Source organism: Lampetra fluviatilis, chromosome 50 (genome assembly GCF_964198595.1).
Source record: "Lampetra fluviatilis chromosome 50, kcLamFluv1.1, whole genome shotgun sequence".
Taxonomy (NCBI): domain Eukaryota; kingdom Metazoa; phylum Chordata; class Hyperoartia; order Petromyzontiformes; family Petromyzontidae; genus Lampetra; species Lampetra fluviatilis.
The window spans coordinates 9,749,155-9,775,595 of record NC_136324.1 but is presented as its reverse complement, the minus strand read 5'-3'; the positions used below and the strand labels follow the sequence as shown (position 1 = coordinate 9,775,595).

Sequence of the window (26,441 nt, the reverse complement as noted above, 5' to 3'; positions counted from 1 at the left end):
CAGAAAACAACTGAGCGCTATTCCTTTGGCAGCTAAAAACGGCTTGCGTTAAAATCCTTCTTGCCATCCACAGTTTCGGTTTTCCTCAACTTTTCGAGATGGACAAACCGTTTTGTCGGCAATGTCCATTTTGCAACGCCACTCTACCCAAATAAACCTAGAGTCTGGCCCACAGTGCGAGGGTGGCTAATTCACACACGGGCAAATGTCCGCATTTGTTGAAAGCGTGCCAATGTCTCACCAACAGTGGAGGAAAAAATCTCCAATGCGTTGTGCTCAGGATGTAAATTTGTCCTCTACAATGTAGGACCTCCACAAAACACCGAGTCACAGCTTTTATCTGCACTACATTTAATTACGTCTTCAAATAACTTTTGCACAAAGACATTTTGTAAGAACTGCAATCCAAGGGGTAACTGGATTGAGAACACAATACGTCTTGTTCGCTGGCCTCCAAGCAATTACAACTCGTGACAAGTGGATCCCATTGAACGTGCTTATCTATGTTACACCTGGATAACTGATTACCCACGGCTTTTTCCACTATTTAGCGGTGGGTCATTTTCAAATGTACAAAGACAAACGAGCCTTAACATGTTCACATTAAAGCCGGCAACCAGGAGTGAGAATTAATTATCCCGCATCAAGAGTTTAAATCGCTTTCTCGTCGTCAGCAGACTGCAATTTCCCTCTTTCCTAGGGAGCACCACAACTTTGAAAACGTTTAATTCACACTTGCTCGTTACCGTACAGCGAGTGCCCATTTGCCAAACCTGGTCCCCACCGCAGCTAGAAGTGCCCATGCAGTGCGCGGGGTTCAGACAGCACCCGCACATTCCCACTTGCGTATTATTCACCCGAGCTCACGGAACAAAAACACGGCCGGCGTCGGGTTCGCTCTGCCCGGCACATTTGAGCCCACTGGGTAAAGTTAAATCCCTGCCACGGCTGTTCACGGAGAGAGACGTCGCCTACCTGCTCCAACTGCCGAATTGCAAGCGATTAATTACAAAGCAACACTGTACACATGTATTATATACATTGATGGTGCATTGTGGGTTTGTGAAGAACAATTGCCTGACAGCAGACGATCCAGTAGCATTTGCTAAACGAGGCACACTCAAATGATGAGACTCAGAAAGCCCAAACCGACCCAGTTTGCCTGCTTCAATGCTGCTGGAAATCACTGGTCTCACAAGGCCCACAGGCTGATGGATTGAAGTGTGATTTTAAGTCTGGTGTGGTGAAACAGAACGGCGTCTATTTTATTACAGGCAAAGCTGCAGCCACAATGGAGCATCCACACACCCATGCAGCTCTGTTCTTTGTGGAATAGAACGGCGTTTGGATGTGAATCTGACCACAGCGGATCGCAATAATGGACCGGACTTGACCAATCCTCCCGCTGGAATGGGGATGACAAGACACAAGTCAGCTGTAAATGTAATTCACCGATAAACATCTTGCAATTGTAAGACATGAATTGTGCTCGGCCTGATGTATGTATCAGGAACTTATTTCGCACCGTACGTAGCTAACCATGCTAATCGTAGGCGAGGAGGAAGGACAACACTTCGAAAGAAATACGTTTTCAATTTAGATTTAAAAGTGCATAGCTCCTAATATCTTCCTAATATCGGAAGAGCATTCCAGACAGCCCCAGAAGTGCATCTGAAAGCGCGCAATGCAGTGACCGTCTTTGTTCGATGGTTAGCCAAAAGCCGCTGCGAGGATGACCGGAGTTCGTGTGACGAGATCAGTAAGGTATTGTGATTCATTATTGGAAAGCACTTCTTGTGTAATGAGTGCGACCTTATGTATTTGTTCGGCAACCAGAAGCCAATGCATCTCACAGAGCACTGGATGGACATGATTGGACACGGTCGGATCTTGGTCAGATCTGATACATTTTAATAATGCATGGCGGACGATACTCTGGGACAGAGTTGACGCCCCATATACCAGGGACACAGTGCAGTATTGACATTTGGAATAAAAAATAAATGGTTTACATATAGTACGATAAGGGTTAAAATGTGGACATTAGTTGGGAAGGTTATCTCGTACATTTTTAAATAAATGTAACTTGTCAAGAGAACATCAATAATGGAAACAAATAGCGTGTGCTTGAGTTAATTTCCCATTCACAGCAGTTATCCCCCGAGCTCGGAGCTTCTGAATACTGCATAGGCAAGCAGCTGCATTCCACAAACCTACATGTGCTATTATAATCATGCCAATTGCCCAGCAAAGCCTCACAGAGTCTCAACACTCTCTTCATGAGGGTCCTATAACATTGAGATGGTTAGCCAATACCATTCACGAGTGGCACGTGTGTGAGAAAAAACAGATTAGCCGGAGAAGTCCCACCCACACATGCGGGACGAATAACGCTCAAGGCTCTGCATAGATAGATTAAATCATCCGTTGCCGTACACCTCGCACATTGCCTACAGCATATTGAAGGTGCCGGTGGTCACCGAATCAAGCAGTAACCAGGCTTGTTAAACCATGCTTAGCTTCGCACCGACAAGATTTGGTGTACAGTATTTATGCTGATTTGGTCAGGGCGCACACAGCCACTCGAGCAGAGCGCTGCACGACATCGAGGCTGGGTTATGACAATCGCCGGAGCGACGTCATCAACACTGGGCAGAGCAGGGGGCAACAGCATGAGGCGAATGGTGCTGATGCCCTTCGATGGCGGCTGCCATGCTGCCAGCAATTACTGTGGGCAACTCAAATGACATGGCAAGCGGAGCTAATGGGTAAATATTTTCTTGCAGTACAGGTATCCCCCGATTTATGAACGTTCGGTGAATTAAATTTCACTCCGACATATGCTGTGAGATGAAACACGAAGCACCCGGGAGGCTGCGTCGTCATCCATCCGCGGCAGCGTCACGGTGTCCCTGCAGTGGCAGCAGTAACGCCGCCACATCGCCCTGCCAGTCATTCCAACATGCAGCAGATATTTTGGTGAGTTCCCTGAAAAGGTGAATTATTTTAGCTTTAAATTCATTATTAGTCAATCTTTTTAATATTGAAGTTCTTTGTTATTTTTTTGGTGAAAAGTCATATAGGTGTCAAATTTTCCGTTGGGAGTAGAGTTGGAATGACTGTCCGAAACACATCCCTAACCTTTCGTATTAAATTAATGGGAAAAGCCGTTCCCATTTAAAAACATATTTTAAGCGTGTTCTTTGAAGAACCGCATCCCTTTGGTAAATTGAGCGATATCTGTAATGACTCACAAGGGGTAATCTCCACCCATTGAGAGAGTTTATCTGGGATAGTTTCAACACATCCCAATTTAAAGTCGCAGCTGTAGCCAGCAGAGGTGGCCTAGCAGGAGAGAGCGATCAGCTTGTGCTCAGAGAAGGCTTCACGAGTTCAAATCCTGGTTATGGGTTTCACTCAGTCCATTATCCCTGTAGGATTGATAAAATAAACTCCACTTCGTAGAGAGGCCAACAGTGGTTGTCCTCTAAATAAACTCTCCACCATCAGACGAATGGGGATTTACACCACTGGTGTAGAGCTGTAATGAGATGCGCGCCGCTAACGCTGCTGACTGGAGCAAGAAACCACTTTGGTTCTTAAAGTCTAAATTGTTTTCCCACTCTCACGTGGGGCAGTGCTCATCTTTTACTTATGGCCCTGAGCCAGCGGTGCAAATTATCTTCCCTGTAAAGGCTGGCTACTTATTTGCGGCACCTGCGTTTATAAATTATACATTGCGCTTTACACATGAAAAGAACGTGCGCTATGCATGGTATAGTCTTGCATCCAACTAGGGCCCACGTGCTTGCCTATAAACATTCGGCAGTTCACCAGCACTGGTGTGAGGAAGCCTGACTGCTGATAAGACAATAAATGTGAAAACCAGTCCGCAGAGTTTATTTGTGTCAAACCAATGCTGCTGAAATGATGCACTCCCAGAATGCCATACGGCTGATGGGACGTGTAAAACGACGTGTAATAATACGTGGAGGGACAGGCACGGGAAGAATGTGCGTTGTCTGCTTAACTATTTAAATGAACAGGTTTAATTAATGGGGGGGGGGGGGGGAGAGAGGGGGGGCGGCTAGGAGGTGTTTAATGCAGTGCTGCGTCTGAATAACTGGAGCTGGCAGCCTGAGTGGCGCGATGGTGGGGCGGCGTTATCCAGCGGTGCTGCTGGCGAGCCTACAGGCAGTGCAACTGCATCGGGGCCCAAGGGCCTGAGGGCCCACGAAGAAGAGGGGAATTGGACAGGGGATCCCATTCATTCCCTTGCACCAGGGCCCAAGCTCATCGCGCTCGGCCACTGGACTCGGCACTGGACTCGTCAGAACAAAGTCGTGTCGTGGACCACACCGCAACAGGCGCGCGCCCGCTGTGGGCTTCCCAGAGCCGTAGACGCCCAGAAACAAGCCGACGTGCGTGTATGGCCACGGGGTCACACAAAGACAAATATAAAGATCCCTCGTATAGCGTTAACAGACTGTAGGGGCAAGTGCTGTTAGCGAGCACCTATAAAGGCTGGCACGGCACACGAGGGGGTGGGTGGCCAACACCACGCCCGGCCGCTTTTTGTCTCCCTAGCGGCGATGTTTACACACCGCACCAGGTACTCATTTGAGGCCGAGTCGATCTAGGGGAGGCTCAGGATCAGTTCAGATAATCGTCACCGGTGTTTGCCGTGAGCGGGAATCGAACGCGGGTCGCCAGGTTCATAGCAGAGCGTGCTAGCCACTACACTACCGCTCACACGCACACATAGGCACAGACACACGTAGGCCGTGTGATTATGCTGCTGGTCTGGCGTGCAGCGGGGTGGTAGATGCGCCGTTGGGCGTGCAGCGCCATCACGAACCCACCACACGTCCCGCTGGCTTCACACTTCCTCTTCGTCCGTCAACAACATGAGCGGGAAGGCAGAGTTTCCTCCCAAAGCGTCTCCTGCATGCAGCAGCCAGACAGCGTCACAACGTTACCGCCAAGCTACACGTCACAGTTTAAACGTTTTAGAGGTTTAACAACTTTCTTTGAAATGTAATATCACTTCCACTGAAAGGGGGTATCCAAACATTGTACAAATTCAACTGCACGTGTGTGCACGAGCACAGCGCCATGGTCAATCCACTGCTGGATGAAGGCTTCCCCACGCCGTGTGGCTCATGGCGGTTATTTTACCGTACTTCACCAAGCTGGTCGGTGAGGGTTGGTGAAGGTGGGGAGCATAGGTGGCAAGTGCAGAAGTACAGTACAGCAATGAATATTGCTGCTCTGCCATCTGCTGCTCACCATGCAGCCCCACAGTCGCCTATACAAGTCTGCTGTGCATTGTGGGTCAATCGTTCAGGCACGATCCAGGCACAACACCGCTTAGCTTGCAAGACCTGATGAGATTATTATTGTTATTATTATGAAACTTGTTTACCCAGGAAAGGCTCAACGTGTCTCAAGACTGTTATTCAGGAGGGTCCTGCCAAGTGTTCACAGCGGAGGGTGGTGTTCCGATGCATCATCCCAACAAACTAATTCGTGATGCATTTTTTTAAAATGTGAAAAATTCGTACGATGACGCCAGCACACAATGGCCTACTCTTTTGCAAAATTACTTCACAGGATTTCTTACGTCCACTGTGAAGCAGGTGCCGTGTATTTCACAGTGAATTCACCTGCGGTAATTTTATTAACGGGGTGGCCTGCGGGATTCTTAAACCTAAAACGACACGACATTTTATTTGACCAGATAAGGCCCACTGAGCGATTTACCTCTTTTGCAGATGCGACCAGCCCACAAATGATAGGTCAACGAAGTGTCTTATCATTGTGGAATTTATAGCAGCAAAAAACTCTCAATGCATGTTGATTCAACATGTGATGTGTAGGGAGAGACATGCAAACTCCCACTGTACAAGAGGCATCAGGGTCAGGATGGAACCCACGACCTCCTCTACACCAGGGAAGGGAGGCAACATCTCCTAGCCACGGCGAGCCTCTGTAAACGAGCGACCAACACGCCACTGCTGGGCTGCGTCGCTGCTGCCGTTGGGAAAGAACCTCTAGGACAGAACGGGACCAACGACGCGGACGGCACCGAGCGCTGTGTGTGTGGGCACCACGTGCTATGTGTGTGTGTGTGGGCACCTGGTTTGATGGATGAGCTGCGCAGGGAGTACGACCGCCTCAGCATGGGCTGAGCGTTCTCGTCTTGGCCATACTCTGGGAATAAACAGCGGAGACTTCACAGTGCGGTCGCAGTCACTCCCTACGTTGCGGGGCGGCAGGCTGGTGCAGTGGTAACGCTTGCACCTCGCAGCAAGGAGGGCCTGGGTTCAGCTCATGGCTCGGGTACTTTTCCGTGAGGGGTTTGTTTGCTCTCCCCCCTGTTCTGCCTGGCCAAGCTCAAGAAGCCCTTTAATTACATCGGTGGATGTCACTCACTGGGTTGTGCCAGGCCTGTCAATTCACATTCTACAAAGGCTACAGGTTTGAAATGCTGAGTTATATTTAACAACAAAAAAACACAATGTAACTGGTATTGGCCAAACATCCCGATGCTGAAGAAAATCACGCTACAAATAACTCAATTGGGATCCCACACACAGCAGCGCCGCCGCCACCTACTGCGATAACGTGTGGCAGGACCCTCTTGAAAAAGAGTCAACAAGCTCAGCCCCCCCCCTACCCCCCCTCCTTCCATTGGGGTTGCCCTGAGCGCAGTGGTGGAAATTCTCAGATTTCACCACCGGCTCAGCCGTCGCTCGCTCGTGTGAGCGGGAAGATGGGCGACTCGGTCGAGCGTCCTTACCGCTCGCGGCGAACTTGGATGGAGAGTAGACGAAGGCCAGCGTGTACATGTAGAAGTTGAGCACGGCAAAGAAGGTGAGGAACTCTGCGGGTGGTCCGCGGTTAAGGCCAGGCACCTGTTATGCCACGGTGGCTAAGAGTTGTTACTCAATTGGGATCCCACATTTGGGAACGAGTGTTTGTAGAATATTTGTCTGCTATACATTTCCACATTATTAGTTACTTCGTTGATCTCTAATTTGTGGCCAGGTCGCTTGTGAAATAAAGCTACATAGCTCAGTGGGCCTTACCTGGTAAAATAAAAAAAAATCGTTCATTTATAGTTGATTAATAACTTGTTCACCCAGGAAAGCCACACCGAGGCTGAACACTTTTTTTTCAGGAAGGTCCTGCATTGGAAAGCTTGGCCAACACCAATGAGACTCTACGTTTTTAACTATTGGGATGAAACTCGAGAGCCCGGAGGAAACCCATGGTGAACTGGGGAAGAAACGTATCAAAAGGTGTCCCGAGTCAAGAATCGAACTCAGGATCATATATATATATAAAATAACAATTCTATTTCTTCCCATCTTTGTCCCTCCACATAAAAAAAGTATTTTTGGTACGCAACTCATTGGTCACCTGGCCTTATCATGGTGATTTCTTTTTTAACGGCATTGGTTCGAAACAAGCAAACTCTGGACCGGTTTGTTCATTCAGTGCCTCATCAGCAGTTCCCGACTTGCTTTAAACAACAACAATCCTGGTAAACAGCCAGATGTTTATAGGTAAGGATCCTATCCTTGGTTTTGCCATATTCCAGCTCTTGAGGGTGAACATTTTTTGGTTTACGGCATAAAAGCTCTTTGCGGGCCATGTGGGAAGGTGCATGACGTCATGTGGCTACAAAGCTCCTGAAGTGACTTCAAGCAGTAGTTTTGTAACACCGCATCATCAGGGCTGTTGTTTGGCACAATGATATTGCACACAGCTTGTTATCCAGTTACAAATATATTAAGACTGTAGAGGAGTTGGTGACGTGGCCCAGCGATAGTAAAGTTCGCCGCTAATAGCAGAGGTTCGTGGTTTGATCATGGCATGGCATGAGGTCAAATAGGCTGCGCTGGTTATCACTGTGGGTGCATATAACCATACAATACGTGGGCCGTCCGCTTCAGAGCGGATGTTAAAGATCCAGGCAACGTCATTCGAAAAGTGTAGGCTCTTGTGTGTCGGCGTCGTGGTCCGCATTTGCTAACATTTGAAATTACCCGCAAATAACTCGAATCGAGAGTCACACATAGCGACGTTGCCCCATATGAGTAAAACTACTGCAGACCGTGACACACAGTGCCTTCGCAGCGGCCTCACGTGATAATAATAATAATGGGGCGAACACCGACGGTAATAAGTTATGACGCATTATTCATGATGACGCCAAAAGGACAACTGGAGTAAAATGTTTGAAGCAAAACAATAATGCTTCTTTTGCGCAGAACCGCACAGCATGGCACCGCGGAGTGGCAATCGATTAACGCTTCGTTCGGCAAGAGGATATAGTTCTTGTAGTGCGTGGAGAGCTCAGCGACAAAGTTGTCCTGGAGGCCATGAATCCCAAACCTCAGGAAGAGGATGGCGAAGCTGCGGTCACAGCAAAAACAGAATCGCAGTCGGCAGGTTGCGGCCATTGTATGCAGCAAGCTGAGCGGACGGCTCTCCCCAATGAGAATACACCGCTAGTGTACAACGTGACTTCTGCAAACACAGCACAGTGAAGTTAACGCTGTTTGTCATCACACAGCGATGATCCTGTCACTAGCTGCGATGATGCTGTACGTAATGAAGAAAGCAGCGATAATGTTGCGTGTAATGAAGCTAGCAGCGATAATGTTGCGTGTAATGATAATTGTACACTGCGATAATGCTGTCCGAATGCTGATGGTCCGAGTTAATCGCTGTCCGGTGTTTTTGAACTTGCAACCTTCCGAACCCGAAAACTGACCCAGCCAGTTCACGTTTTGTGCATGCACAGCCCTTGTGTTAATCCGCTGCTGGATAAGGGGGCCTCCCCCTATGGTGTGCGAATCAAGGGGGGTCATTTCACCATACTTCACCACACAGGTCAGCACGGGTTGGGTGAAGGTGGGCGATGGGCTCACCTGATGGCCAGGACGATGAAGGTGAAGACGGTGAGGAACTTGAGGCGTAGGTTTGGGATGAGCACCTGTATCATGGAATCCTTGCCTGCACACAGCAGCAGCAGCAGCAGAATCTCTATTTAGCCTGGAGGAATCTGATGAGTAATGACGTTCTTTTTCACAGATGTCCAGCAGCTACGACCACGGAGGAATCGGTATCGTCACAGCACACGCTCCACACGTTTCTTACTCTCCAGCGTGGAATCACTCGCCTGGCATACAGGTCATGGATTCGATCCCAACCTTGACGCCTGCTGTATATTTGGAGTTTGTACGACTCTCTCTCTCCCCGTGGTCGTAGGGATTATTCTCCGGGTCCTCCGTTTTTCCCCTGCACGTTTAGAGTATTTTGCTGCTATAAATCTCCACGTGATAAGCCACTTTGTTGAGCTATCATTTGTGGCCAGGTCGCTTCTGAAAAATAGCCAATAGTCGATTGGGCCTTACCTGGTAAAATAAAAAAAGTTCTCAAATCCCGCTTAGGGGTTGGCTCAGCCCGTCATCCCCCTGGGGTTGCTAAAATTAGTGCCACTTTGTGCGAAGCCAATAGTGGAGGTTACGCACTGAGGCACGCCGGCCCTCAGAACGTGGAATGTGGGGTTGGGTGAGAAAACGCATCGTCTCCTGTGCAAAACCTTAAAAACTCAACCTTCGCTTACAGCGACTCATAATCCAAGGCTTACACATTGCAATTTTAGAGAGGTCATCGTGACATTTGAAGCCTCTTTGGGCCTGTTTTGATCTGACGCTAAGTGCTGCGAAATAAAATTAAGCACAGAGCAATTTCCAAGAGCACGGGGAATGCTCCGTCAACCGAGCGGGGGGCGGCTGCCCGGATGGCCACGTGCAGGGAGGTTGGCAGCGCTCACCGTGATAGTTGGTCTGCTTGAGCTGCCTGAAGGAGCGTCCCACGAGCATGGCGATGTAGCACAGGTAGAGGCCGCCCAGGAAAAAGAAAACCACTTTGAGGGCCTGTCGACAGGTGACACGCACGAATACAAACGTCCTCCGTATAGCCTTGACATACTACTGGGGCAAGTGCTGTTAGCGAGTAGCAACTATGAAGGCCGGCACGGCACGCGAGGGGATGGGTATCAAGCGCCACGCCCGGCCGCCTTTGTCTCCCCAGTGGCGATGTTTACACATCGCACCAGGTACTCATATGAGGCTGAGTCGACCTAGTGGAGGCCCAGGACCGATTCACTGGTGTTGGCCATGAGTGGGAATCGAACTCAGGTCGCCAGGTTCGTAGTGCACCATCCCAACCGTTGCACTACCGCTTCCCACGCACGCACACACAACCACAGTCGCCGTTCAACCCTGAGTGACGGTGATGTCACCACTGGAAAAGTGCTGGTCTGAAAGCACTGTGAGGCCACGTGAAGTGTCACTGGCAAGAGAGCACGGTGCCCCGGTGGCGAGATGTTAACCCCCACGCCTGGTATACAGGTCGTGGGTTTTATCCCAGCCCTGGCTTTTCCCTCGACATTTAGAAACATGCGTTTAGATTATTTGGCTGCTATAAATGTCCACATGATAATCCATTTGGTTGAGTTATCATTTATGATAGCCAGGTTGCTTCTAAAAAAGAGCTATATAGCTCAGTGGGCCTTACCTGGTAAAATAAATAAATAAACAGTTTAGTTTTAGTTTTTAAGACCCACAGGTGATATGGGTTGACGATGATGGCTGGCAGATGCATCACCAGTGCTCGCCTCTCCGCTACGGCACAAAGGCTAAGATCCCCCATAAAGCCATAACAGACCGTTGTTAGTGGGCACCTATCTATGAAGGCCAGCACGGCACATGAGGGGGGGGGGGGGGTTGGCATGGCCAGTACCACGCCCGGCCACCTTTGTTTCCCCCCAACGGTCGATGTTCACACGCACAGGGGCACGGCTGAAGTGCATACCGGTTCATCTGGCGAATGCCGAGTGCTCACACTCACCAGGAACACCCCGGCGTCCACCCTATAGTGGTACGACGGGTCGTAGTTCTCGTTGACGCTGCAGAAAATCAACACAAGTGGCGTCACGGGGTGGCACACACACAAATTCGATGACGCCAGCACACAATGGCCTACTCTTTTCCAAATGACGTCACAGGCTTTCTTACGTCCACTGTGAAGCGGTGGTGTGTATTTCACAATTAATTCACCCGCTGTAATTTTATTACCGGGGTGGCTGGCCTTATTCCTAAACTTAAAACTAAACTATTTTTTTTTATTTTACCAGGTAAGGCCCACTGAGCTATGTAGCTATTTTTTTAGAAGCGACCTGGCTATCACAAATGATAGCTCAATGAAGCGGCTTATCACGTGAAAATGTATAGCAGTCAAATATTCTCAACTCCTGTTTTCTAAATGTGGTGGGAAAAACCAGAGAACCCGGAGAAAAATCCACACAACCACGGGGAAGACAGACATGCCAAATATACAGCAGACGTCAAAGTCGAGATCGAACCCACAACCTCCTGTACACCAGGTGAGGTAGTTAACATCTGATATTAAAAAAAACTATCTGGGAGTATTCCAAGCAAGCCTGACTCTACTGATGACACACTGATGTCAAAACCGATCCAGAGTTTGTGCCGAAGCTGATGAGATGCGTAAAAAATACTTTAATGGTAAGTCCTTGCTTAACGCTTGTTTACACCGGTTTTGGCAATAGCGCAGCTCTTCTATTTGGGAACACTTTAGATACAACGCAGAACACGCCCCGTTGTTATAATGCGTTTCTGAGCTGTCGATGACTAACTACTTTCTTGAGCTGCGCGGCTCAGTGGTACGGGAATTCTGGGTACACACGCGGAATGATACAGTAGGCAGTGGCGTCTATCATCTCAGTTCTTTGTCTGGCCATGGGGATGACTGCAGGCTGATTTAATAGAACAAATGTAATTAAAATTTGCAATTTTAACACGTAGGCTTTTGCAACCAATATTATCCAAAAGAGGTTTTTGGGCTACAATTGGCTGGCTGTCGCCTGATGAGGCTGATTGTAATTACCAACGTAACGTCGGCAGGGTACGCGAATTGTAAATGTTGTGGGTTTACTCTCCAACACACCGGAGTGCTGAACTGCTTATTGGCACTTTTTATTTAAGTGACAAACTTACTAATTGGCTGTGTCGGGTGGTGGTGGTGGGTTTAACGACACATTTATATTTACGCGATCTAACCCAAAAAAAAACTACTATGGATACATTTGTTTTATTTTCACTTATTTATGCCCTGTAATGTGTATATAGAAATTCCTCGCTTGATGCGTTTTTTTGCTCAACGCAGCACTTTTCAAGAAAGGCATCTACGGCGTGAAATGAGGATACGGGGAAGGAGGCGTCTTGTCTGCTTATTTACGCTGAGGCTCATGTGGGGCCCTTTCCTGTCGCTGTTTATCTGGTGCGCGGTACTACGTACATCCTCCAGACACCCAGGGTGAGCGCCAGGAGCCACATGGGCCCCACGATCACCAGCTTCGGCAAGTAGAAGCCCAGGAAGCACCGGCGGTTGGGCTGCGAGGGCGCATTTCAAGATGGTATTTTTATTAGTCCCGCTTGCAAGTGACCGACTGGTAGCGGGGGTCACCAAAATTTAAAAAGCAATCACGTAAAAATAAAGTATAACAACGAAGCAAATAGAAAGCAGAGTTGAAAGCTAACCAGTTGGAAAAAAATAATAGTTAATGCGAAAAACACGACCACATCACCGAAGAAAACAAAAACAGTCGCGTAAACATAACATAACTCAATATTAAACTAAATTAATTTCTGGGAACAAAAGTTGGCTCACCAGTTCCGGATTAAGCGTGGCCAAAATGTGGTGAAATTGCACGACTCGTATCCATTCGCTGTCCCTGCTGTGGGTTGCAGCAGCTACTTGGTGGCAATGTGCTGAGAGCGGTCAACTCACAGTCAAAGTTGACTCAGCCTGTCATCACCTGCCATCAAATCAGAAGGTTTTTTTTTCCCACTTGAGCTAAGAAGCTCTTGTTTCAAGGGCGAACTCGGCCAGTAGACATGAAAGCGGGATCAGTAACACGAGAAACATTTTGGTTTTAAAAGGAACTCGGCACTTCAGAGATGCTCATCTCTGCTGAAGACGCATCCACGCACGCAACTGCACGACCCATCGGAGAGAAATTCACGACCGCGCTAGAGGCAGACTGGGCGCAAGTAGCATCGTGCAGTGGTAACATTTGCCCCTAACAGAAGGAAGGGAATGGGTTCGATTCCCGACTCGGGTTTCTTTCTGCGCGGGGTTTGTTCTCTCGCTGGCAGTTCCCACCCATAGCTAAAGAAACCATACAACGTAATCGGTATCGGCCCAACATCCCAAAGCTCAAACATTTCTTGAAACTGACTAATTTTCGGATTACACGTGGTGGTGGCAACGTTGCCCCCCCCACCACACCCTTCTGAAAAAACTTGGCAGGACCCTCCTGAAAGAAAGAGAATTTCATCAAGCGAGGCTTTTCTGGCTGAACGAGCTCAATTATAATGATATAATAACAGACTAACCTGCAGGAGCAAATCGTGGAAGGCGCACAGCCAGAACAAGAGCAGGCCGGCGAGGAAGGAGGCCTGGAAGCCAGCGTCCAGCAGCACGGGCACCCAATTGCGCAGCGCGAAGGACACGGGGAACAACGGGTCTGGGCAGGGGCACACACACGCTGGCGTCACACACACTGGCGTCACACGCTCGCTGGCATCACACACACGGTGGCATCACACACACACGCTGGCATCACACATGATGGTGTCACACACTCGCTGGTGTCACACGCTCGCTGGCATCGCATCCGCTGGCATCACACACACGCTGGCATCACACATGATGGCGTTACACACACACACTGGCGTCACACACACACACTGGTGTCACACACACACACTGGCGTCACACACACACACACTGGCGTCACACACACACACTGGCGTCACACGCTCGCTGGCATCACACACACGGTGGCATCACACACACACGCTGGCATCACACATGATGGTGTCACACACTCGCTGGTGTCACACGCTCGCTGGCATCGCATGCGCTGGCATCACACACACGCTGGCATCACGCATGATGGCGTTACACACACACACTGGCGTCACACACACACACTGGTGTCACACACACACACTGGCGTCACACACACACACACTGGCGTCACACACACACACTGGCGTCACACACACACACACACTGGCGTCACACACACACACACACACTGGCGTCGCACACACACACACTGGCGTCACACACACACTGGCGTCACACACACACACACTGGCGTCACACACACACTGGCGTCACACACACACTGGCATCACACACACACACACACTGGCGTCACACACACACACACTGGCGTCACACACACACACTGGCGTCACACACACACACTGGCGTCACACACACTGGCGTCACACACACACACTGGCGTCACATACACACACACTGGCGTCACGCACACACACTGACATCACACACATACACTGGCGTCACACAAAAACACACTGGCGTCACACACACACACACTGGCGTCACACACACACACACTGGCGTCACACACACTGGCGTCACACACACACACACTGGCATCACACACACACGCTGGCGTCACACACACACATTGGCATCTCACACACACACACACACACACTGGCGTCACACACACACATACTGGCGTCACACACACACACTGGCGTCACACACACACACCCTGGCGTCACACACACACACCCTGGCATCTCACACACACACACGCTGGCATCGAGGCGGTGCTCATCTCCTGGTTACAGGCCCTGAGCCAGGGGTAGAAATTCTGCATTCATATGAGTCCGTTCCATAGGACAACCGCTGTTGACTAACAACACTAACGATTAGCATGGTTGGCTCCGTATAGTGTGAAAGAAGTTCAACATATGTACATACAAAGTGGCATTTATTTTATACGTCTTGGAAGGTTGCTGGGCTGCGATGACCCCAGCCTGAATTCGAAAGAAAACCTTCTGATTATTTCAAATCTGTAAACGATGAGAACTCCCATTCCAGCAGACACATTAGTGCTGGCTGAAAACAAGCAGGTTTAACAAAGATGTAAAGGTATGCAGCATTGCATGTAGAAAATCTCAGCCTTATCCAAAACTGAATGCATGGCCATTTTATCGAGGGACTCTTTTGCGGGTATCAAAGTGATGAAAAGAAGAATAGGCTTTACCCTTTCTGGCAACTATTTTTATTTGGCCAGGTAAGGCCCACTGAGCTATGTAACTTATTTTCAGAAGCAACCTGGCCACAAAAGATCACTCGATGAAGTGGCTTATTATGTGGCAATTTATTGCAGCCAAATACTCTAAACGCATGATGTTGATTCTAAATGTAGGGGGGGAAACTGGAGGACGAACATGCAAACTCCAACTATACAGGCGTCAGAGTCAGGATCGAACCCACAACCTCCTGTATACGAGGTGAGGTATTTAACTTCTCACCACCGTGGTGCCCACAACACCAAATAGACACCTATTGCAAGAGACCAAGTCTGCATGCTTGTGTAATACCGTTGATGACTCTTGGACACCCGGGGTTGAGGCACACGTATTTATTCCGCAACAGTTGTCACAACCGCGGACATACAATACTGGAGGGGGTATCGGCCCCCTCACCCGGCTAGCTGGGAATACACTGCTAGCTATCTCTGACCTACCTCCTAGTCCTCCACTAACGGGCTAGGGGAGGCTGTCTGGCCCGACACTGGTAAGTCGGGCTACGGTACCCGGAGTCCCAGAGCACTAGCTCTGGTTCTCGGGACCACGCCGCTGGCTCGATCCTGCGCGGCCCTGACAAGGGCGGCGTCCCAGGGGAGTCCAGGGCTCTAGCTAGACGATCTTCGGTCTTCACTGGTTTAGCTTTAACATTCTGCCCCGAGCCCTCTGACACATCCCCCTTTATACTCAACCCCCGCTGAGGGGTGGGGCCCCGGGCTGCCTGATGCGGACGTCGTTGAGAGCACCCCCCCCCGTGCACTCACGTAGCCCCGCCCACTGTGTTTGTTTCCCATAAGCTGCCATGCATAACGGCTCTCTCTCTAACACCCCTACACTTGTGGTAAAACATTCCAAAAAAATACATGGTCTGATAATATATGTACAGTGAGGGAAAAAAGTATTTGATCCCCTGCTGATTTTGTACGTTTGCCCACTGACAAAGAAATTATCAGTCTATAATTTTACTGGTAGGTTTATTTGAACAGTGAGAGACAGAATAACAACAACAAAATCCCGGAAAACGCATGTCAAAAATGTTATAAATTGATTTGCATTTTAATGAGGGAAATAAGTATTTGACCCCCTCTCAATCAAAAATATTTCTGGCTCCCAGGTGTATTTTATACAGGTGTAGTGGTGATACGCGCTGGCAGTAGGGATCGTGTGGCAGCGCGTGGTGATTGGCTGTGTATTGGTGACGCGCTGACAGTGAGGGATCGTGTGGCAGCGCGGGGTGATTGGTTATGTGGTGGTGACACGCGCTGGGAAAAAGGGATCGTGGGGCAGCGCGTCGTGATTGGTCAACTAGAGTGGGTGCTCACATCGCGGTCCGCATAGGCTCCGTCCCCTCGGGAGCGGAGGACTATAAAAGGCGATGCGCGCGGGCGCGCGGGGAGTTGGTAACCAGTGAAGACGGAAGATGGAGGAGGAAGAGATAGGGCCCTGAGACCCCTAGCCCCGCTGTCCTTGTAAGGGCCGGGACCCTGTGTGGCTCAGAGGCGGGACCTTGGGACCCGCGGCCGGACGTCCGTGTGAGGGCCGGGCTGCGGGATCCAGTGGTCGTGATCCATACCCAAGCTGGGGTGGGTCTGTAAGTTCCCCTGGAAGCTACGGGGCTGGAGAGCCTGTGTGTGTGTAGCCGGGTGGAACATGTAGCGTGAGCTGTAGTGACCACACGTGTTATTGTGGCTAAAGAAAGTGTTAATAAAGTGTGCTACTCGTCAAGTGGTCTCCCGCTGTAATTTAGATAGATAGATAGATCGTTTATTGTCATTGTCACCAGTACAACGAAATTTAAAATGCTCACCAGTCAGGGCATCATTCATAAATTTAAATTAAATAAAACAAGAAAATAAAAATAAAATTAAATGAAGGATAATCAATTTATACTATATATAAAAACAGCCCAAGTATACCCACATACCCACATAAGGTTACATTTTGTCATTGCACATCTCTATTTCACATTCAATTGTAAACACTATTACTTAATAATTAATTAGCGTTATTGAGTGTGGTGATCGCTGTAGGATAAAAGCTCTGTTTGAATCTGTTTGTCCTTGTTTTGACTGATCTGAATCGTCTGCCTGATGGCAACAGCTCAAACAGTGAGTGTCCAGGGTGTGAAGAGTCCTTTAGAATGATCTGTGCTTTTTTGATGCAACGTGAACTGTGTAGTTCTTCCAGTGTGGGGAGATGGCAGCCGGCGATCTTTTGGGCTGTGTTGATGACCCTCTGGAGCGCTTTCCTCTGAGCCACTGTGCAGCTGGTGAACCATACACTGATGCAGTATGTAAGAATGCTCTCGATGGAGGCTCGGTAGAAGGACACCAGCAGTTTCTGTGTGATGTTATTATTCCTGAGGATTCTCAGGAAGTAAAGTCTCTGCTGGGCCTTTTTCAGAAGCTCAGTGCTGTTGGCGCTCCAGGTCAGGCCCTCCCCAATGTGGACTCCCAGGAAGCAGAAGTCTGCCACCCTCTGCACACAGTCTCCGCTGATGATTAGTGGTGGAGTGTCCGTTTTCTTTCTCCTGTAGTCTATTATGAGCTCCTTGGTCTTTGCGGTGTTAAGGAGCAGGTTGTTGCCCCTGCAGTATGCTGTCAGCCGCTCCACCTCGTCCCTGTAGGCAGACTCATCCCCCCCAGAGATGAGCCCCACCACTGTGGTGTCATCAGAAAACTTCACAATGGTGTTGCTATGGTGGACGGCGGCACAGTCATGTGTGTAGAGGGAGTAGAGCAGGGGGCTCAGTACACAGCCCTGGGGGGAGCCGGTACTGAGGCTCAGGGCTGTGGATGTATGACGGCCCACTCTGACCCTCTGTCTGCGGCCCGAGAGGAAACTATGTATCCACATGCAGGTGGAATGTGGAATCCCCAGGTCGCCCAATTTTTCCACACCCTCAGGCCAGATGGCGACAGTTTTTGTGATGGTAGGAGCCGTTTTCTTGATGGGGGCGTATGCAGGGATCAAAAGCAGGGACAAATGGTCAGACTGGCCCAGGTGTGGTAGTGGTCTAGCCCTGTAGCCTAGTTTGATGTTGGTGTAGACCTTGTCCAGAATCTTAGTTCCCCTAGTAGCACACTTAACATGCTGGTGGAATTTAGGGAGTGCTGCCTTTAAGTCTGCATGGTTGAAATCCCCTGCTATAATCAGCACAGCGTCAGGATACTTGCTCTGCTGAATGCTAATGCTGCCATGTAAAAGTCCAATAGCTGAGTTAGCATTAGCATCCGGTGGGATGTAAACAGCAGTTATCATGACCACAGTAAACTCTCTTGGGAGGTAAATCGGCCTGCATTTAACAGTCACATACTCCAGATCTGGGGAGCAGTGGCTGTCTACAGTCACAGTGTTAGTACACCAGCTCTTATTCACGTACACACAGAGCCCCCCTCCTCTGCTCTTACCGGAGTCTACTGTTCTGTCCTGGCGCTGTGCTGTGTAGCCTGCGAGCTCAATAGCAGAGTCCGGGATGGATGAATGAAGCCAGGTTTCTGTGAAAAGCAAAATGCAGCTGTCCTTCACTACGTTGTTCGCTGTAGTCTGTAGCCTCAATTCATCCATTTTGTTCGCGATGGATCTGGCGTTCGTGAGAAATAGGCTGGGTAGCGGTGGTTTGAGTGGCTGCCTCCGTAGCCTGGCTAGCGCACCGGCCCTGCAGCCTCGCCTCTGTCTTCTCTCTCTACGCCGCCTTCGCCTCCTCCCCGCCGGGATGATAATCCACGGAGAGCCGGGCCTCCTCGCTAACTCCACTGGAATCTTGTGAAGACGGAGAAACTCGCTTGTAACACTCCGATCGTAACATAGTCCGATCTTAAGGAGATCGTGCCGGCTAATGGTGTTACTCGCCCGACAAAATGAACATAAAACAAGACATAACGCGAACATAAACAACCATACAAGGCCCCGACCGGGTAGACACTGAGCTGCTGCAACTGTGTGCGCCGCCATGATGATACAATATTACAACTGGTGTCAGAAGTGAAACAGTCTTCCAGCCATGGATACCAGGAAGACTCATCGGACTCACGAGCATGACCGGGAGGAAAACCACGACGACTCAGGCCAGCAGGCATCGGGGGGAGAAGAGGAGGAGATGCCGGCGCCACAGGACCCCTCATGGGCGCCCAACGAGCAGCTGGGGTCCGATGTTGGACTCCGCGACGCGCACTCCCGCCTGGCAGAGCTACTGCTCGCCGCGGCGTCCATCCTAGCGGAGATCACCACGTCTGGAGGAAGGAGAACGTCGACGGACATCGAAAGGGGTCGAGTTGCAGATTCCCGCCAAAATGTGCTTCACACGAATGACTTTGAAAATCCCGCCATTTCTACCGAGCGGCCGTCTATTGGCGGGAATCGCGAGCAACACGTGGCGGAGGTCCTCCAATCTCTGCCGCTCACGTCATCAGCGTGCGCTACGGGCCGCCAGCAGACACCCGTCATAGGGGCCGCCATTTCTCCTATCGACGGTGCGGCGCGGGAAAAACACGAGGCGGAGGACGACATTATTTTCCAGCAGCGTCTTCCCGCATTGTCGGCTTTCAAGGCGGAAGGGGGTGACTGGGGCGCATTCCAGCGAAGATTTCTCGCCCATCAAGAGATGTCGGCCTGGTCCGATGCTACGGCGCTGCGGGCACTGCCTGCGATGCTGGACGACAACGCGCTCGCGGCCTTCAGGTTCGCCCCGAGATCGGCCCGCTCCACGCTCAAGGCCGCGCTGGGCCTCATGGCCAAAGTGTACGGACCACCTTCGGCCTGCCGCCACCAATTTTACGAGCGACGGAAGGCGGACACGGAGACTGCGCTCGCCTACCGCACGGCCTTGTTGGCTCTCGCGGACGCCGCGTTCCCTCGTATGGACGAGGATGGAAGGACGCTATGTTTTTGGAACAACTGCTGAAGTTGGCTCAGGACCTGGGGGTCCCCATCAACACAGCCGACGAGGTTGACATATGTTCGTTGCGGGTGGCGACGAGCATCCAGGCGCACGAGGTCCTGAAGCGGAAACAAGTGGTCGTCTGCGCTTCTGCCGCGGTCTCAGCTCCGGCCCCGGTGGACGCCGAGCCCCAAGTCATTCGCCCACGGGAGGAGGCGTTCGCTGCAGCACGACCAGGAGATTGGAGGTTGGGGGGGTCGTTCGCCTCTGTGATCGACCCGCAAGCTGGAGCAACCGAGACCTCCGACGTCCCTCGTCACGTGCTAAAACTGTGGCCTTCGGGGCCACGTGGTGTCCGGGTGCACGCTCCACGTCAGCGCGCCACGGGACCTCGGCTGGACGACGACCAAGGCCCCAAGTCGTCCCAACTACCCCCGGCAAGTCGCGGCACTTCACATGCTCGGCCTACATACACGACACACATGGGCCGCCGCTTTGCGGCGGAGGATGTGCGATTGGGGGCCGGGGATTCGGTTCGGAAAGGGGGGTTCGTACGGGGCCGGGGGGAAATTAAATGGTCCGAGTTGGGCCACAGAATAGTGGCTGCGTCGGCCGGCTCGTCTGTCGTTACGGGATTCATAGACGGTATCGAGGTCAGGGTGTTGGTGGACACGGGAGCGTCGGCGACTATAATTTCCGATCTCATTTGTAACATTCTCCCCGTCCAATGTCGACCTCTGCTCCCGGTGGACGTGCCATGTTACGCGGCAAATGGGGGCTCATTGGGCATTGTCGGTCAGATTCGGGAGAGCATTTGCATAGGGGATATTAAATTGGCGGGACCTGTTTTGGTCTCTTCTTCCCTAGCGGTTCCTTGTCTGTTGGATACAGACTTTTTGGCTAAGATGCCCATTAAAATTCTGGTTGATCAACGTTGTATTGAGCTGCCATCGGGTCGCCGTATTTCCTTTTTATCTAACCCTACTGAAATACGGACGGCGTGTGCGATGATCCAACTACTAGCGACCCATACGGTGCACGTGCCCCCGGGTTCGCAGATGTTGGTACCCCTCCGGTTGCGGAAGCCATTGGGTGGGGAGACTGCGGGACAAGGCGTGCTTTTGGGTCCGTCGAATAGAGCTGTCGGGGGTCTGGATTTGGCGGTGGCTCAAACGTTGGTTCGGGCTGACGGGGACCCGTTCGTTATGGTTTTAAACGCTGGTTCGCGCCCAGCTGTTATTCCGCAGGGCACCGTGCTTGCTCACGCGGCATGGGTCCCTGCGGAAGAGCGGCTTATTGCGCATGTTGATCCCGTCCCGGCGCAGAAAATTCTATCGGGTGAGGACCTTGAATGGGTGGACTCGCTGTGTGCGGGCTCCAGTGATTTGTCAAGGGTGCAATTGGGTGCGCTGCGCGCTCTGCTGATCGAATTCTCCGATGTGTTCAGCAAGCACAAATATGATATTGGGTGCACGGACCTGTTACGCCACCACATTGAAACAGGTGATGCGGCCCCAGTCTGGCAGAATCCCTTCCGGCTGAGTCCTGCCGAGAAGGACCACGTCCAATCGGCCGTCAATGACATGCTGACTGCCGACATCATTTCACCCTCATCCAGTCCGTGGGGAGCACCTATCGTTCTGGTTAAGAAGCAAGACGGGTCCTTGCGTTTTTGTGTGGATTTCCGTCGCCTTAATAAGATCTCCGTGGCTGACGCGTATCCGCTCCCCAGAATGGATGAGTCTCTGGACGCATTATCCGGGGCGCGGTATTTTTCTACACTTGACTGTCGGGATTCTGGCAACTACCACTCGACGATGAGTCTAAACCTAAAACCGCATTCCGGACCCCAGGGGGCCTGTTCCAGTTTAATCGCTTGCCCATGGGACTCCATTCCGCTCCCGCGACGTTTCAGCGCCTTATGGAATTGGTTTTGTCGGGTCTGCAATGGGATACTTGCTTGATTTACCTTGACAATGTCATTGTTTTCAGTAGAATCTTCGAGGAACACCTCCAGCGATTGAGGGGGGTGTTCTTGCGGATGCGATCGGCTAAGTTGAAGTTTAAACCGGCTAAATGCCACCTGCTTCGGAAATCCGTAAGGTACTTAGGCCACGTTGTCGACTCTTCGGGGATCTCCACCGATCCCGCGAAGACGAAGTGTGTCAGTTCATGGCCAACGCCCACGTCGGTTTCTGAGGTCCGCAGTTTCATTGGATTTGTTTCCTACTACCGCCGATTCGTTGAGCATTTCGCCACCATTGCCAAACCCTTGCATGCTCTGACAGCCAATGGGGTCAGGTTTCGATGGGGGCCAGAGGAGGAGGCCGCGTTCTGCTCCCTTAGGGATGCCTTGGTGGGTGCCCCGCCCTTATGTTACCCTGATTTTACGACACCCTTCTTGCTGGATACTGATGCTAGTAACACGGGCATTGGGGGGGTGCTCTCACAGATCGTTGGGGGAGTCGAACGGGTGGTCGCCTATGGTAGCAGGGTTTTATCGCCAGCGGAACAGCGCTACTGCGTGACTCGTCGCGAGTTGCTGGCTATTGTTTTTTTTGTACAGCAATTTAGACCTTATCTCTATGGCCGTTATTTTACGGTCCGTACGGACCACGCGGCGCTGCAGTACGCATTGAGGGTCGCCCAACCCTCGGGCCAATTATCACGGTGGTTGGAGGTCCTTCAGGACTATCAGTTTACAACCACTTACCGTAAGGGGTTGCGCCACACCAACGCGGATGCCCTGTCGCGGTTGTCGCCTCGTCCAGAATGTGCGTGCTTGCTGGGGTCAGCGCGCTGTAAACCGCATGGTGCTGTACCCGAGGGTGAGTTGGTCGCGGCTGCGAATGCACCGTTGGTTGACGTTCCCGCTACTCCTGCGGGCGGGGACTCGCTACTCTCACTGTCTCTCGTTGAGTGGGGCCGACTCCAAATGTTTGACAGCTCCCTGCTCGCGTTGCGTCGCAGGGCAGGGGGTCCCGAGGAAGGTCAGAAGCAAGCTGGCTCCTGGCTGCTTAAGCAGGGCCTGCTAATGAGATGGGACAATATGTCCCGGCGGCACGCACTCGTCGTGCCTTCCGCTATGCGGGGCAAAGTTGTTCTGACCGCACACGAATGCCTCTTGCATCTGGGAGTAAACAAAACACTCGCTCTGCTCCAGCGTGACTATTATTGGCCGGGGATGGGGAGCGATGTGGTCAATATACTGAAGGGGTGTGTGGATTGCGCGAAACGGAAACCGCCGCCCGTTGCGCCAAATCCACCGCTGCAGTCCATTCAGGTCTCGCGCACTAACGAGCTCGTTGCGCTGGATATTTTGGGACCTTTTCCTGTCACGCCTAGGGGTAACAAGTACCTGTTGGTTGGTGTGGAATACTTTACTCGGTGGCCTATGGCGTGGCCACTCGCCAACCAGTAGGCGGCGGCCTTGGCGGACGCCTTTGTCCAGGGCTACGTCTTGGACAAGGGGGCTCCCGAACGCTTGCTGACCGACCAGGGGAAGAATTTTTCGAGCAAATTGCTGCATGAGGTGTGCGATCTTTTGGGTACAAAAAAGGTGCGCACCTCCCCGTACCATCCACAGACTGACGGGATGGTGGAGCGACTCCACAGAACTTTAACTTTCATGTTGTGCCAGCAGGTGTGCGAAGCACAGGTTGACTGGGACTTGCAGGTCCCGAGGGTCCTCGCCGCGTACAGGATGGCCCCCCATGCAGCTACGGGATTTTCCCCATTTTATCTGATGTACGGTCGGGAGGCCGATCCGCCCATGGAGACTCAGTTGGGGCTTTCCGTGCCACGGCCGAATTCCAAGTTGGCCGACCATATTAAATTTAACATTGCAAAACTGGCCGAGGCACGGGAGGCCGCACGGCTAAATTCGAGGTCTCGTCAAATCGCCAACGAGCGCTTGCGTGCACGGAAGGTGTCCGTGCACAATTGGGAACCGGGCGATAGGGCCTGGCTGCACTGCCCTCATGCACCATTGGCTACGTCGCCTAAACTATTGAGGCCATGGCGGGGACCCGTGGAGGTCGTGCGGGTTGCACGCCCCCAATGTGTTCAGATAAAATGGGGAAAGCGCCATTGGTACGTTCACCCCTCCCGGCTGAAACCGTTCTCGCTACCATATGGCCTTCCTTTATGTTGTGAGGACCGAGCATGTGACCGACGACCCGGGGAGGGAAATGTCTCCGCCTGATCCTCACATGTTTTCGCCTGATACGCTCCCAGGTTTCTCGGAACTGACGGCTGCCGACCACCGGCGACCGGATCCCCGCGACACGGGCGGTCCTTCCAGGCCCGAACCGTGCCTTCCTGGGCTGCCGGAGCCACCGGACGGTCGACAACGTCCCGTCCCATACGACGGACCGGCCAGGCGGACTCGCGCTTGATCGCGCCACTTTTCCTGACCCAATAAATGAGGTGGAGGTGCGGTGCGAATCGGCCGGCTCGTCTCGTCACGGCGTTCCCCGTCCGTTCGACCGCTCTATCGTTCCGTTCAAGGAGCAAGCGGGAGGGGGATCGGGAGTTGAGGAGACACTGGACACGTCGGTCTTTTCAAAATAACTTTTATTCTGTTACTCGTCGGTTTGTACGTAGTTCGTTGTTGTTACTGGTTAACGTTCGGTGTTGTGTTGTGTTGTTGTGTTGCATTATGGTTATGTTACGGGGCACACTTGGGGAGTGGGGTTTTTTTTTCTTTGGCAGCCGGGCCGGCTGCGAGCTATGTGGGAGGGGGTGATGTAGTGGTGATACGCGCTGGCAGTAGGGATCGTGTGGCAGCGCGTGGTGATTGGCTGTGTATTGGTGACGCGCGCTGACAGTGAGGGATCGTGTGGCAGCGCGGGGTGATTGGTTATGTGGTGACACGCGCTAGGAAAAAGGGATCGTGGGGCAGCGTGTGGTGATTGATAAACTAGAGTGGGTGCTCACATCGCGGTCCGCATAGGCTCCGTCCCCTCGGGAGCGGAGGACTATAAAAGGCGATGCGCGCGGGCGCTCGGGGAGTTGGTAACCAGTGAAGACGGAAGACGGAGGAGGAAGAGATAGGGCCCTGAGACCCCTAGCCCCGCTGTCCTTGTAAGGGCCGGGACCCTGTGTGGCTCAGAGGCGGGACCTTGGGACCCGCGGCCGGACGTCCGTGTGAGGGCCGGGCTGCGGGACCCAGTGGTGGTGATCCATACCCAAGCTGGGGTGGGTCTGTAAGTTCCCCTGGAAGCTACGGGGCTGGAGAGCCTGTGTGTGTAGCCGGGTGGAACGTGTAGCGTGAGCTGTAGTGACCACACGTGTTATTGTGGCTAAAAAAAGTGTTAACAAGTAAACCCGTAAAAACAAAGTTTTTCACTATAAATCCTTTATATGCGTGGCGGCTAGAGTCTTCTCATCCTCTGGCTTGAGATGGCTGCCACCTATGGGTCAGATGATTGTCTGCCAGTATTAAGCAATTGGTAATTAAATATTTAATTTGTTTTCCCTAAACAGTGTAAAATTTTGGAAAAAAATGTTCACGAAAATTAATTGTCCCACACAACGAGTCTGTGTGGAAAATGTCAGCTCGATTGGATCACGGGAAGTGGGTTAAAAACGAGCGAAAGATTTGCACGGTCCTAAGCAAGCAAGTGAACTTAATATAAAGGATTTAAAAATATATTCGCCTGTGGAGGACGTGGGGGATCGATCCCGCGACCTTTGGCATGGGAAGCGAGGGCGCTACCAACTGCGCTACTCCGCCACGGCCTGTGGAAGGGTTACGCTCTGGGCTCCTACACTGTGACGTTCAGCCAAAGCCATGAATGAGTTGTATTTAAATAAATGTAAAATTATTTTTTTTTGTCTAAAAAGTGTAACATTTTTTAAAAAAAATTTCACGAACATTAATTGTCTCGCACAACTAGTCTGTGTGGAAAATGTCAGCTCGATTGCATCACGGGAAGTGGGTTAAAAAACGACCGAAAGATTTGCACGGTCCTAAGCAAGCAAGCACGCAAGCAAGCAAGCAAGCACGCAAGCAAGCAAGCGAACTTAATATAAAAGATTTAATAAAGTGTGCTACCCGTCAAGTGGTCTCCCGCTGTAATTTACAATATTACACAGGTAACGAGCTGAACTTAGGAGCACACTCTTAAAGGGAGTGCTCCTAATCTCAGCTTGTTACCTGTATAAAAGACACCTGTTCACAGAAGCAATCAATCAATCATATTCCAAACTCTCCACCATGTCCAAGACCAAAGAGCTCTCCAAGGATGTCAGGGACAAGATTGTAGATCTACACAAGGCTGGAATGGGCTACAAGACAATCGCCAAACAGCTTG

The 26,441-nt window shown here is 51.3% G+C and overlaps 1 protein-coding gene across 1 annotated transcript in view; it reads right to left on the bottom strand.

Annotated features, from left to right (window-relative positions):
• Positions 1-2,023: 2,023 nt before the first annotated feature.
• The window catches only part of LOC144948581 (transmembrane protein 181-like), a 53,019-nt gene continuing 28,601 nt past the window's right edge, over positions 2,024-26,441 (bottom strand). Inside the window, exons 9-18 of the mRNA XM_078878153.1 lie at positions 13,500-13,630; positions 12,400-12,494; positions 10,930-10,987; positions 9,851-9,953; positions 8,943-9,027; positions 8,342-8,424; positions 6,803-6,892; positions 6,139-6,213; positions 4,863-4,944; positions 2,024-2,945 (exon numbers count right to left, since the gene is read on the bottom strand). Coding sequence (XP_078734279.1) covers positions 4,880-4,944; positions 6,139-6,213; positions 6,803-6,892; positions 8,342-8,424; positions 8,943-9,027; positions 9,851-9,953; positions 10,930-10,987; positions 12,400-12,494; positions 13,500-13,630 — 785 coding nt within the window. The 3' untranslated portion in view covers positions 2,024-2,945; positions 4,863-4,879. The remainder of the gene's footprint in view (positions 2,946-4,862; positions 4,945-6,138; positions 6,214-6,802; positions 6,893-8,341; positions 8,425-8,942; positions 9,028-9,850; positions 9,954-10,929; positions 10,988-12,399; positions 12,495-13,499; positions 13,631-26,441) is intronic.